This window comes from Gadus chalcogrammus, unplaced genomic scaffold (genome assembly GCF_026213295.1).
Source record: "Gadus chalcogrammus isolate NIFS_2021 unplaced genomic scaffold, NIFS_Gcha_1.0 GACHA045, whole genome shotgun sequence".
NCBI classification, from domain to species: domain Eukaryota; kingdom Metazoa; phylum Chordata; class Actinopteri; order Gadiformes; family Gadidae; genus Gadus; species Gadus chalcogrammus.
Genome location: NW_026613480.1, coordinates 29,828 through 40,785, shown reverse-complemented (window position 1 = coordinate 40,785; position 10,958 = coordinate 29,828). Strand labels below are relative to the sequence as shown.

Sequence of the window (10,958 nt, the reverse complement as noted above, 5' to 3'; positions counted from 1 at the left end):
CAGCCCCCACCGCTCCATCTACCAAACACGCCAGACGTGAGGTTAAATTATTCCGATGCCTCCCTCGTCTCCGCTCGCACGAGGAACAAAGCGCCGTGTGAACTGACACCAACAACGAGAGGACGCCATCCGTGCTGATTGTCTTAAGCGATAACTATTTCGCAGTTTTTTATTTTTTCTCCCTTCCCAAACGTGCACTTTTTCTAACCCCCGCCGTCGTCTCCCCTCACATGCTTCTGATTTGTCGTCGGACGGCTTTTGTTCCTGCCATGTTGGATCCGTTTCCACCTCCCGGGCTGGCTGTCAGTTGCCCGGGGGGAGGCCAATGTACACACACACCGCACACAGGGTCCAGTGGCGCTGAACCACACCGCTACATATTTAATGATCGGCACGATTATCGGATGATTGCGAACTTTCGCTAAACTTTGCCATTTGTGTATCGTAAGAATTAAAGGACAGTTTTCGGAAAAAATGTGGTGCTGGACTGGAAAAGGCTTAGAGGTGGTTGAGTTGTCTACGTACACGGACATCACAAAGCTAATGAGTGTGCTGTTGCCCCATCAACATGAGAGGGAGGGAGGGAGGCAGGGAGGGAGGGAGGGAGGGAGGGAGGGAGGGAGGGAGGGAGGGAGGAATAAGTGCACGGTCCAGGGGGTGTAATTAAGCGCTTGTGACGAGCATGCACGTGAGCTGTCACTCTGATGGCCGGCCGCGTCACGCTCGGCTCAGCGGGCGCGAACGGACAGCCGCCCGTCCGCTTTGATCCCGGGCTCATGCATACGGAATGAGGTCAGGGCTGTGCACTTGGAAAGACACACACACACACACACACACACACACACACAAACCCCTGTACACACACACACACACACACACACACACACACACACACACACACACACACACACACACACACACACACACACACACACACACACACACACACACACATTGTCACAGACACACAAACACACACACACACACACACACACACACCACACGAATGCCCTTGCACGCACGCAAGCAAGCATGCACTTATACACACAGACGAAGACTGACACACACACACACTCGGCCAAGCCCAGTGTTCAAAGGGACATGGAGGCTGTGCTGCGACACTTGCACACTGGATCATAGAAGAAGAAAGAAGGGTTAAAGGTGAATAAATAAAACAGGAAAGGACAGTCAAAAACTGAAGAAAGGGCTGAATGTGACAAGATCAAGAACTGGAGCTGGTTGGACTTCAGAAGGGCCGAGCTTTAGGCAGTATAATAGAGGGTGAAGAAGAAGGAGGGTTAGCCTACTTTGTCTGACTTGGGCTTCACCACCCTCATGAAGGCCCCTCTAGCCTTGGCCTCCAGCACCTCTCTGCTGGTCACTTTGCGGGTGTCCAGGAACTTGAGCTGGGGCATCTTGTACAGCACAAAGTATCTGAGGAGAAAACAAAATGAAAGTGGGTTCATTTTACAATGTCGCCATTAAATGAATACTCTAATCCAATAATGAATTAAACACATTTTTTTTAAATTATTGGTTAAGGGCATCTTGCTCAAGGAACTTTATAGGTCGACATTCGGGAGAGAACTCAGTATCTTTCGGCTGGTAGTCATTAGTCAATAAATGTTTTCACTACACCAAGACTAAGATACTACACAAAGACTAAACGTCTTGATTCTATTTTGTCCCGTCTAATATTCAAATATACAAATCCGGAAGTTAATCCAGACAACCACAACACAAGCATCATTAAGACCCACTGTTCCTCCTCAGGACGGTAAGAAATGCAGTTGCTAAACATAAAATATAAGACATGGTTTACACAGATTGTACCGTGACACTTTCCCCATACATAATAAGCTTCAAAGCTGATACATTCAAAACAAAAAACACAGGAAAAAAAAGAAAAAACCACGACAAAACAAAAATAGACGGAAAGGCGATCCGACCCATCTACCAGAGCTGTCAGTTCCTCAGCATCACAGCTCTCTCTCTCTCTCTCTCTCTCTCTCTCTCTCTCTCTCTCTCTCTCTCTCTCTAAGCCTTAAGATGCTCTCTGTCTCTCAAACGTCAGGAGAATGGTTTTGGAATACACAGATGACAACAGATCCGGCTGCCAGCAACCAGGGCCAGGGAACCATCACAAGCACCACCACCAACACCATCACTATCAGCACCACCACCACCACCACCAATCCCATCATCATCACCACCACCATCATCACCAACACCACCATAATCACCACCACCACCACCACCACCTCCACCACCACCAACATCATCACCACAATAACCACCGGGGCAGTCGGGGAGATTGTGATGTCCTGTTTCAAAGTTTTCACTACAACACACTGTATCTACATCACCAGACTCAAAACATTCTGTATGTCAAAGTGTTTATTGTTGTTGTCATTATTATTATTATTATTGTTATTATTATACTTTTTTAAGAATTATTATAAAACAATTATTACTCTGCACATCTTGGACAAGGAATGGGTTGAGTACATAACCAAGTGCAGCTGGGCATTGCTGTACTCAGGGAAAAACAAGTCCATGAAGCTCATAACAGCAGAAGGCTCAAACTGATACCACAAAACAGAAACAACATGTCCACCCCATCTCCAGCTAACCGAACCAGCCTGAACAACAGACGGCAAAGCCCCATTCGCCACCATGGCAGGGACTGTATCGCTATGGGAGAAAGCTTTGTTATTGTTATACCTCCAACGACCACTAGGGAGCCAGTGAAGGGTTCGCCTGGCCACATGCACACATCCCCGCAGACAGTTCCCTGTGCTCTGATACTTCTGGTGGGCCATGTAACTAATTGGGGGGGTACTGCCCTTGATATTCCAAACACAGTGCCGGGGTATCTTGGCCGGGGAGGGGGGGACGATGACTTATCGCCCTAAGGCCAGAGCTGTCACAACCCGTATTTGGCCTAACGTCGCCAGACATGAAATCTGCATCATGGTCAAATTGATGTTTTACTATGTGACACATTTATGAATATTACATCACAGGGCGATAGATGCTGTCAATCAAACGCCATGGCAAGCCGTCCTCCGTGAGGTATAAGCGCAGCAACCAGAGGGCGAGAGAGACGAGAGAGAGAGAGAGAGAGAGAGAGAGAGAGAGAGAGAGAGAGAGAGAGAGAGAGAGAGAGAGAGAGAGAGAGAGAGAGAGAGAGAGGCTGTGTGAGTGACAGTGGTGAAAAGACAGAGAAATGAAAAGGAAGAAAGGAAGAAAGAAAGAAGAAAATAAAGAAAGAGAGAAATAAAAAAGGATGGAGGGAAAGATAGCTAGGCAGAAAGAGTGTGAAGGACAGAGGAACAGGGGAACTTGGGAGCGACATTGATGTAAAGAAGGGAATCAACGAAAGAAATTATGAACTGAAAAATGAAAGAACAAAAGACAACGAGACCCAGAGTGAAGGCGAGAGAGAAAGTGAATGAGTGCAGCTGATGGGAAAGGAAATAATTCAAAGAAAGAAAAAAATGAAAGAAAGGAGAAAAACACTTGACAGAAACAGGGGTTGACAGAGAGAGCGAAAGAGCAAGAGAGAGAGAGAGTGAAAGAAAGGAAACCACAACCGAGGGAGAGAGATAGATAGAGTGAGAGAGACAGAGAAAGAGGGCTGTTCGAGGAAGGAGTGTGTCGTAGTGTTAAATCATTAATAGGCAACACATCGTCCGAAACAAGCACTTAGGGCTAAAGCAGACAAAAGAGAGTATGCTTTTCGCCTTTTATCGCGCTTCATGTAAAGGACCCTGACACATGGTGGTCATGTTGCATGGCTCGCGGCCTAGCGCCATGTTTAATGCATAACACGCTCTGCTACGGCAGGCTAGTAAACACTCATTTGTGGCAGTGACTAGTCACACATGAAATCCATTTTGCAAACTGGAGTGTAGAGGGAGAGAGAGTGAACGAGAGAGAGAAAGGCAGGAGGGGAGTTGACAAAGCTTTTAGAGAGTGATGTGGTCGAATCCACAACCAGCTTGTGAAATGTAGCGGTCTGGAAGCACAAAGCAATCACTAACAATAAAAAGAGACCTCTCTGTGTGTCTCTCTCTCACACTCTCTCTCTCCCTCTGTCTCTTTAGGTAGCTAGCTGTTTGTCTGTTACTCACTATCTCATTGTTTCGGTTAATATTTTATTTGCTCATTTTAACATTTCCTTGGGGTGTCTGCCTCTGTAAAACCCATGAAGGGAATGGAAGAGCGTCTATAATTGTATGAAATGTATAATAAATAACATCTATAATTGGAAAAAAATAATATACTGTTTTGAAACCCTGATTCCTATATTGTTTTTGTCTTTAAAACCACCGCCTTCATATTATGTATGTAGATATACCACATAGCTGCATATTTCACTTGTTTATTGTGTCATTTCATTATGTTGTAATGTCGACAGTAATTCTCTTATCGTGTCAGCATAAATACTGTCGGACATCACGGCAACACAAGGGAAACACCATCAAGCTGTATTAAATCATCATTATCAAGATCAATTAGAACAGAGCTGTGCTTCCAGAGTGAGGGGTGACCGCAGAGTCAGCCCTTACCCTGGCACTCCCCCCCCCAATCCCCCAGCCCCATTCCCCAGCCCCCAGCCCCCAGCCCCCAGCCCAGCCCCAGCTCCCAATCCCCAGCCCCCAGCCCCGCCCCAGCCCCCAGCCCCCAGCCCAGCCCCAGCTCCCAATCCCCAGCCCCCAGCCCAGCTCCAGCCCCAGCTCAGCCCCAGGTCCCAGCGTACCTGTATCTCTGGTAGTCGTCCTCGTCCTTATCGGGGCTGACCAGCTCGTTGGGACAGGCCTCGTTCCCCAGCAGGCTGAGGTAGCGGAGGGCCGGGGTCAACGCCCCCAGCTGCTCCAGCAGCGCCTCGATGTCAGTCAGGTGTCAGAGGGCGGATGTCAAGGAATCACACACACACACACACACACACACACACACACACACACATATATACATGAGCCCCCCCCCCCCCCCCCCCAGCTCCTCCATCTCTGTTAATTACATTAGCATGCAGTATCACCACCGCTTCAACCTCCTCCACCCAGCACCTCACACACTTGCCCCGTTCCCTGGCCTTCACACACACGCACACACACACACACACACACACACACACACACACACACACACACACACACACACACACACACACACACACACACACACACACACACACACACACACGTAGGCAGACACACACACACACACGCTGTCTTCAAAGATGTCACTCACTGGCTTTGTGTACGTCGGGTAATACTGGTTGGGGAGGGCGGGAGGAGGATTAAGGGAGAGTAGGGAATTGAAGGTGTAAGGTTTGGCATATAGCAGTGACACAATTTGGTTGTTGGGCACCTCTTTTCTGCCTGCTCAATCCCTCCTCTCTCTCTCTCTCTCATTACCTCCTTAACCCTCTCTCCTTTCATTACCTACTCTCAATTTGGTTGTTGCGCACCTCTTTTCTGCTCTCTCTCTCTCTCTCTCTCTCTCTCTCTCTCTCTCTCTCTCTCTCTCTCTCTCTCTCTCTCTCTCTCTCTCTCTCTCTCTCTCTCTCTCTCTCTCTCTCTCTCTCTCTCTCTCTCTCTCTCTCTCTCTCTCTCTCTCTCTGTCCGACTACCCCCCTAACTCTCTCCCTCTCCAGTTCCCTTTCATTTCCTAGGTGGCCGGGCACGGAGCAGTGACAACATGATGGATGCCCTGTGGTCCAAGCAGTCCGTGCTTCCCAGTGCCGGGGAAAAAGTTAGCCCTTTTTTTTTTTTTGGTGTGTGTGTGTGTGTGTGTGCGCGCGCGGGAAAAAAAAACAAACATCCCCTAAGCAGGCACATTCATCACTAATACATTCAGTTGGTTCGGAAAATTGAGCCCCAAAGTGTCAAAATAGGAGCGCGCTAATGCAGTGCTCCAGCTTTAAAATGGCACGGCGGCACGACAGGATGTACATAATTGGCCTATTAGCATGCAGCGACCACTTCACTAGCACACTCACTGGCACACAGTCCCCTATGCACACTTCAAGAAGCCCTACTTTTAATGTTGACTGGGAAAGCGCAACGTGGGTGTGTGCTGTGTACTGTATGAATTTGTGCCTGTGGATGTTGGTGTGTGATCGGGAGTTTATGTGTGTGTGTGTGTGTGTGTGTGTGTGTGTGTGTGTGTGTGTGTGTGTGTGTGTGTGTGTGTGTGTGTGTGTGTGTGTGTGTGTGTGTGTGTGTGTGTGTGCGTGTGTGTCTGCAGATATCTGATGGTGTTATGTGTGTTGTGTTGTGTGTGTGTGTGAATGTGTGAGTCTGTGTTTGAGGGTGTCTGGGTATGTACGGTTATGTTTGTGTGTGTCTGTATATGTGGTGTGTGTGTGTGTGTGTGTGTGTGTGTGTGTGTGTGTGTGTGTGTGTGTGTGTGTGTGTGTGTGTGTGTGTGTGTGTGTGTGTGTGTGAATTTGCATGTGTGTGCGTGTATTTATTTGGATTGTGCGTGTGTGTGTACGTGTATGTGTGTTGGGATAATGTGTGTGTGTGTGTGTGTGTGTATCGGGATCGTGTGTGTGTGTGTGCGTATCTTTTGCCCGAGGATCTATCCGACAAGGGGGAAAACAGGACACCTTTCAAACCTCTTTTGAAATTAAGAGGAAGTTTGTACATTTTCCAAATGATCGTAAACAGCTGTGTGGTGTGTGCGTGATTATGTCGAATTTGGATTTAACACGTCTGCTTTTGGTATGTGTGTATTTGTGTGTCTGTGGGTGTGGGGGGGATACTGGATACTTAGAAAATACAATCTGTGATTCCCAAATCAAATCATCAGATTCTGATTTGATCACAAATCAGATTAATTTCTATTCGAATTGAGTACATATGTCCAGTTTATAAATTGCACTATTTGACAAATGCAACAAAACCTGACCAAATCTTGATTTTGTAATGCACATATATCTTGGATCGAGACCGTAAGCACTATTTTGAATTCAGCTCTTCTTTCTTGTCGTATATGTTTCTTATTCTCTCTCTTCATGTTTTCCCTCATTCTCCAATTTGACTACCTCCCTCCACTAGAGGTCACTGTGGTTCAAAAACCCTTTCTCTGTCTGGCAACAAGCAATATAAGAAATCAATTCTAATTTAAGTTTCATTCACTGTAAATAGATAAAAATTAGCATTCAATTTAAAACCACTTATACAATATATATATACATATTATTCAACGTGTGCTAAAACAAGAGACATTTAAGAAACTTCAGGAAGCATGTGTGTTTCAGATGAGGCGTGTGTTTTGTTTTGAAAACAACAAAAAGGATATCTGGTTCTTATTGAGCGTCAAGGTGTGAAGGCTGGGTAACCAGGGCAACTGCAGGTCATTCCCCAGCATATTGTTGTCAGCGACCAGCTCTTCTAGTCCGGAAAACATGTCGAGCCCAGCCAGTGACCTGCCATGATAAAGAAAGACGGAAAAAGAGGAAGACGGGAAAAACCCCAGAATAAATGATATGGCCCTTAATCTGGCAAGCTATTATTGGGCAGAAATAAATATTTCAGCCTGCCTCCCTTTCATTCACCCAGGGAGAGTGAGTGTGTGTGTGTGTGTGTGTGTGTGTGTGTGTGTGTGTGTGTGTGTGTGTGTGTGTGTGTGTGTGTGTGTGTGTGTGTGTGTGTGTGTGTGTGTGTGTGTGTGTGTGTGTGTGTGTGTATAAGCGTGTGTGTGTGTGTGTATGTGTGTGTACAAGTGTGTGTGTGTATATGTTTGTGTGTGTGTGTATATGTGGGTGAGAATTTGTATGTATATGTGTATACAGTGAGTGTGTCCGTGTGTGTTTGTGTGTATGTATATGTGTACGGTGTATGTGTGTGTGCATATGTTTACGGTGTGTGTGTGTGTGTAGCTCTCGGTGTGTGTGTGTGTGTGTGTCTAGAGCTGTCAGGGGAGAGAATGACGAGAATTAGTAGAGCCGAGCTCCCCTGGCATCAAGACGCATCCTTCAGAGGCTGGCAGGAAGAGGGATGGGGGTCACTTGTGAGTAGCCCGGATTCAAAACAAAAGGCTTCAGAAATGCGGTGGGCAGGATGAATTTGTCAATGTCTTGTGCCTTCAGGCGCCCGGTTTCGCCTGACCCTAACCCTCCATTCCCAAGACAAATCACTCTGTCACAGTTCACCTTCACTCCCCGGACACAAATTTAACTTGTCATCCATCATTTTTTGCGAAAACGCCTTCCACAGCGCAGGGGGGGAGGGAACAAGCCCGCAATCACAGATAGAACGTCGCCGCGGCGACGGAGCGGACTATCCACCACTGTTTGTTGACGGGAGGTTAGTCGAGAGATTTATTTTGACACAGAACTATTTTGGTTCGGGGGGAAAAAAAAGGATGAAAAAACGAAACAACAATAGGGAGACATTTTCCTCATCTGCTTCGAGGAGGTACACACATCCACATAGAAGTTTTTACACACACATGCACGTGCACAGCCTCGCACACTACACACACACACACACACACACACACACAGACACAGACACAGACACACACACACACACACACACACACACACACACACACACACACACACACACACACACACACACACACACACACGCACACACACAACAAGCATAAAAATGATTGAGAGCGGTGCTGGGAGTAATGTGGAGGTCTTACAAAGTTCAAGTTGTGGAAGGTGAACAATCGGAGATGTGTGTGTGGTGTGGGTGCTGTCACATAGCGGCACACACTGTCAACATGCAATGTTTAAGTGTCTTGAGTGACTTCATTGACATTTAAATCTGCCAGGACCTGAATGTGCCTGAATCACTTCCCGACAACATCTTTCTTCCCTCAGTTCAAACTCCAAGCCTCGTTTAACTTGAATCCAAGTAAAGTACTTGCGCTGGTCTGGTGGACTCTTTCTGTGTGAGTGTGTGTCTTTATTTTTTTGTCCATGATTAGCCAGCCAGCAAGGACTAATAAATCCCCCTCCCCACCCCAACATGTGTGTGTAATTTACGAAGCACACAGACAACCTTGACACGATGTTGCTGTGGATTGGGCTAAACAATGTCATCTTTTTCTGTGGAATGACATCCTCAGGGTATACAGAATGGTTTAAACAACCTGGGCTCGGAGTGTGAACTTATACTGCAGGCGAAGTCTGGCTAGTGTCACTGTCACGCAAACACACACGCACACGAACCGAACACACACACACTCAATCACACACAAACACACAGCGAGAGGGAGGCCATGTAAATATAACAGCCTTATCATGACAATCTAGAAATGAATGTCAAACAGCAACAAGCGACCTCAGTTTGAGGGATGCTGTGTGTGTGTGTGTGTGTGTGTGTGTGTGTGTGTGTGTGTGTGTGTGTGTGTGTGTATCGAGTAAGCACCCGAACAAGGATAATAAAGTAAAAGCAGGTAGAGTAAAACTGACTCCAACACTGACCACAGTCAGTGTAAGAGTCAGTTGTATGATGGATATTGGACCAATTTATCTTAACATTTTTGTGTTTTGAGTGTGGGACACACAGAAAAGGCAACAACAACAGCAGCATGGATGACGTTGTAAATAGAACTGCCTAACTCTTGCCACCTGTGCTTGTGGCATGTGCGCATGCATGTAACCGTGTACATTTGGGTGTGCACGTGCATGTGTGTGCATGTGAATAAACGTGCACGTATGCATGTGTGTGTGGCTGGGTAGAGGTTTGTGTTTGTGTGTGTGTGTGTGTGTGTGTGTGTGTGTGTGTGTGTGTCTGTGAATGTGTGTGTGTGTCTGTGAGTGTGTGTGTATGTTTTTGTCTGATCATTTATTTTTGCGTGTGCGCGTGTGTTTGTATGTGTGCACATACATGTGTGCACGTGTGAGAGTGTCGGGCTCCTCTGGGTTATGTTATTAGCTGGTCGGTTAAAGGGAGCAGTGTGGCTCAGAGGGGAGTCTTATTAATTGTTGTTTTCATGTCACCACTGCTGCGTGCACCGGCTGATTTAATCAGTTAAATGCACAACCAGGGGAGAGTCACCGAGGCCCATCCAGCATTAATTACCAGGCAGGGTCTCCCAGCGTCCCCCAGCCTCCCTGGTAGTCTCTCTCTCTCTCTCTCTCTCTCTCTCTCTCTCTCTCTCTCTCTCTCTCTCTCTCTCTCTCTCTCTCTCTCTCTCTCTCTCTCTCTCTCTCTCTCTCTCTCTCTCTCTCTCTCTCTCTCTCTCTCTCTCTCTCTCGTCTGCTCACCGGCACAACTGACTCCCTCACCATACACAACACAACACAGAGCTTAGTTCTCCGTGGGTTTAGGTGTTTTTGTTTTAGATTTTAATCTCTTTTTATAGTGGAAGAGCGCGCAGAACACAGTGAAAGTGCGGTACAAATCAGTTCAACTATACATGTTATGTTACGGGTTTCTCTTGTTTTTGTTATTGTCTCTTTTTTTCAGTGCTAATGAGCATAATTGAGCCAGGGCCCGCGGGGGTGTTCAGAAACAACAGAGACAATGGGGACATAAAGCCTCACACAATGGGAATACAATTATAATGACATCATATAAACTCTTACAGATTGTAAAATAAACGATGCATTGTGCACATGTACCCTGTATTTGATCTAAAAAGCCTTAATAGTTATGAACTATTATTGAAAGTAAATAATAAAATAACGATAACACACTTTGTATAATATTAGACACGTGTGTTTACATTTCGTAATTAAATAAAGGGGCAATATGGATCTACATTTCCTAACCATCTATCTATCTTTATCTGTATCTATATCTATATCTATATAGATATAGATATATGTATAGGCTCATACACACGAGAGAGAGAGAAAGAGAAAGAGATCAGAAACAAGAGCGAGAGAGAGCGAGAGTGAGAGAGAGAGAGAGAGAGAGAGAGCGAGAGAGAGAGTGAGAGAGAGAGAGAGCTCTCTTTAACGAGGTGGGCCTTCAGCA

General features: G+C 46.4%; 1 protein-coding gene across 1 annotated transcript; it reads right to left on the bottom strand.

Moving 5' to 3' along the window:
* Positions 1-1,235: 1,235 nt before the first annotated feature.
* On the bottom strand, positions 1,236-7,521 carry lrmda (leucine rich melanocyte differentiation associated; the record flags this gene model as incomplete). Its single annotated transcript, XM_056584958.1, has 3 exons — positions 1,236-1,434; positions 4,766-4,905; positions 7,315-7,521. Coding segments are annotated over 3 exons (483 nt in total), but the record flags the coding sequence as incomplete, so codon positions are not given.
* Between the last annotated feature and the right edge of the window lie 3,437 nt (positions 7,522-10,958).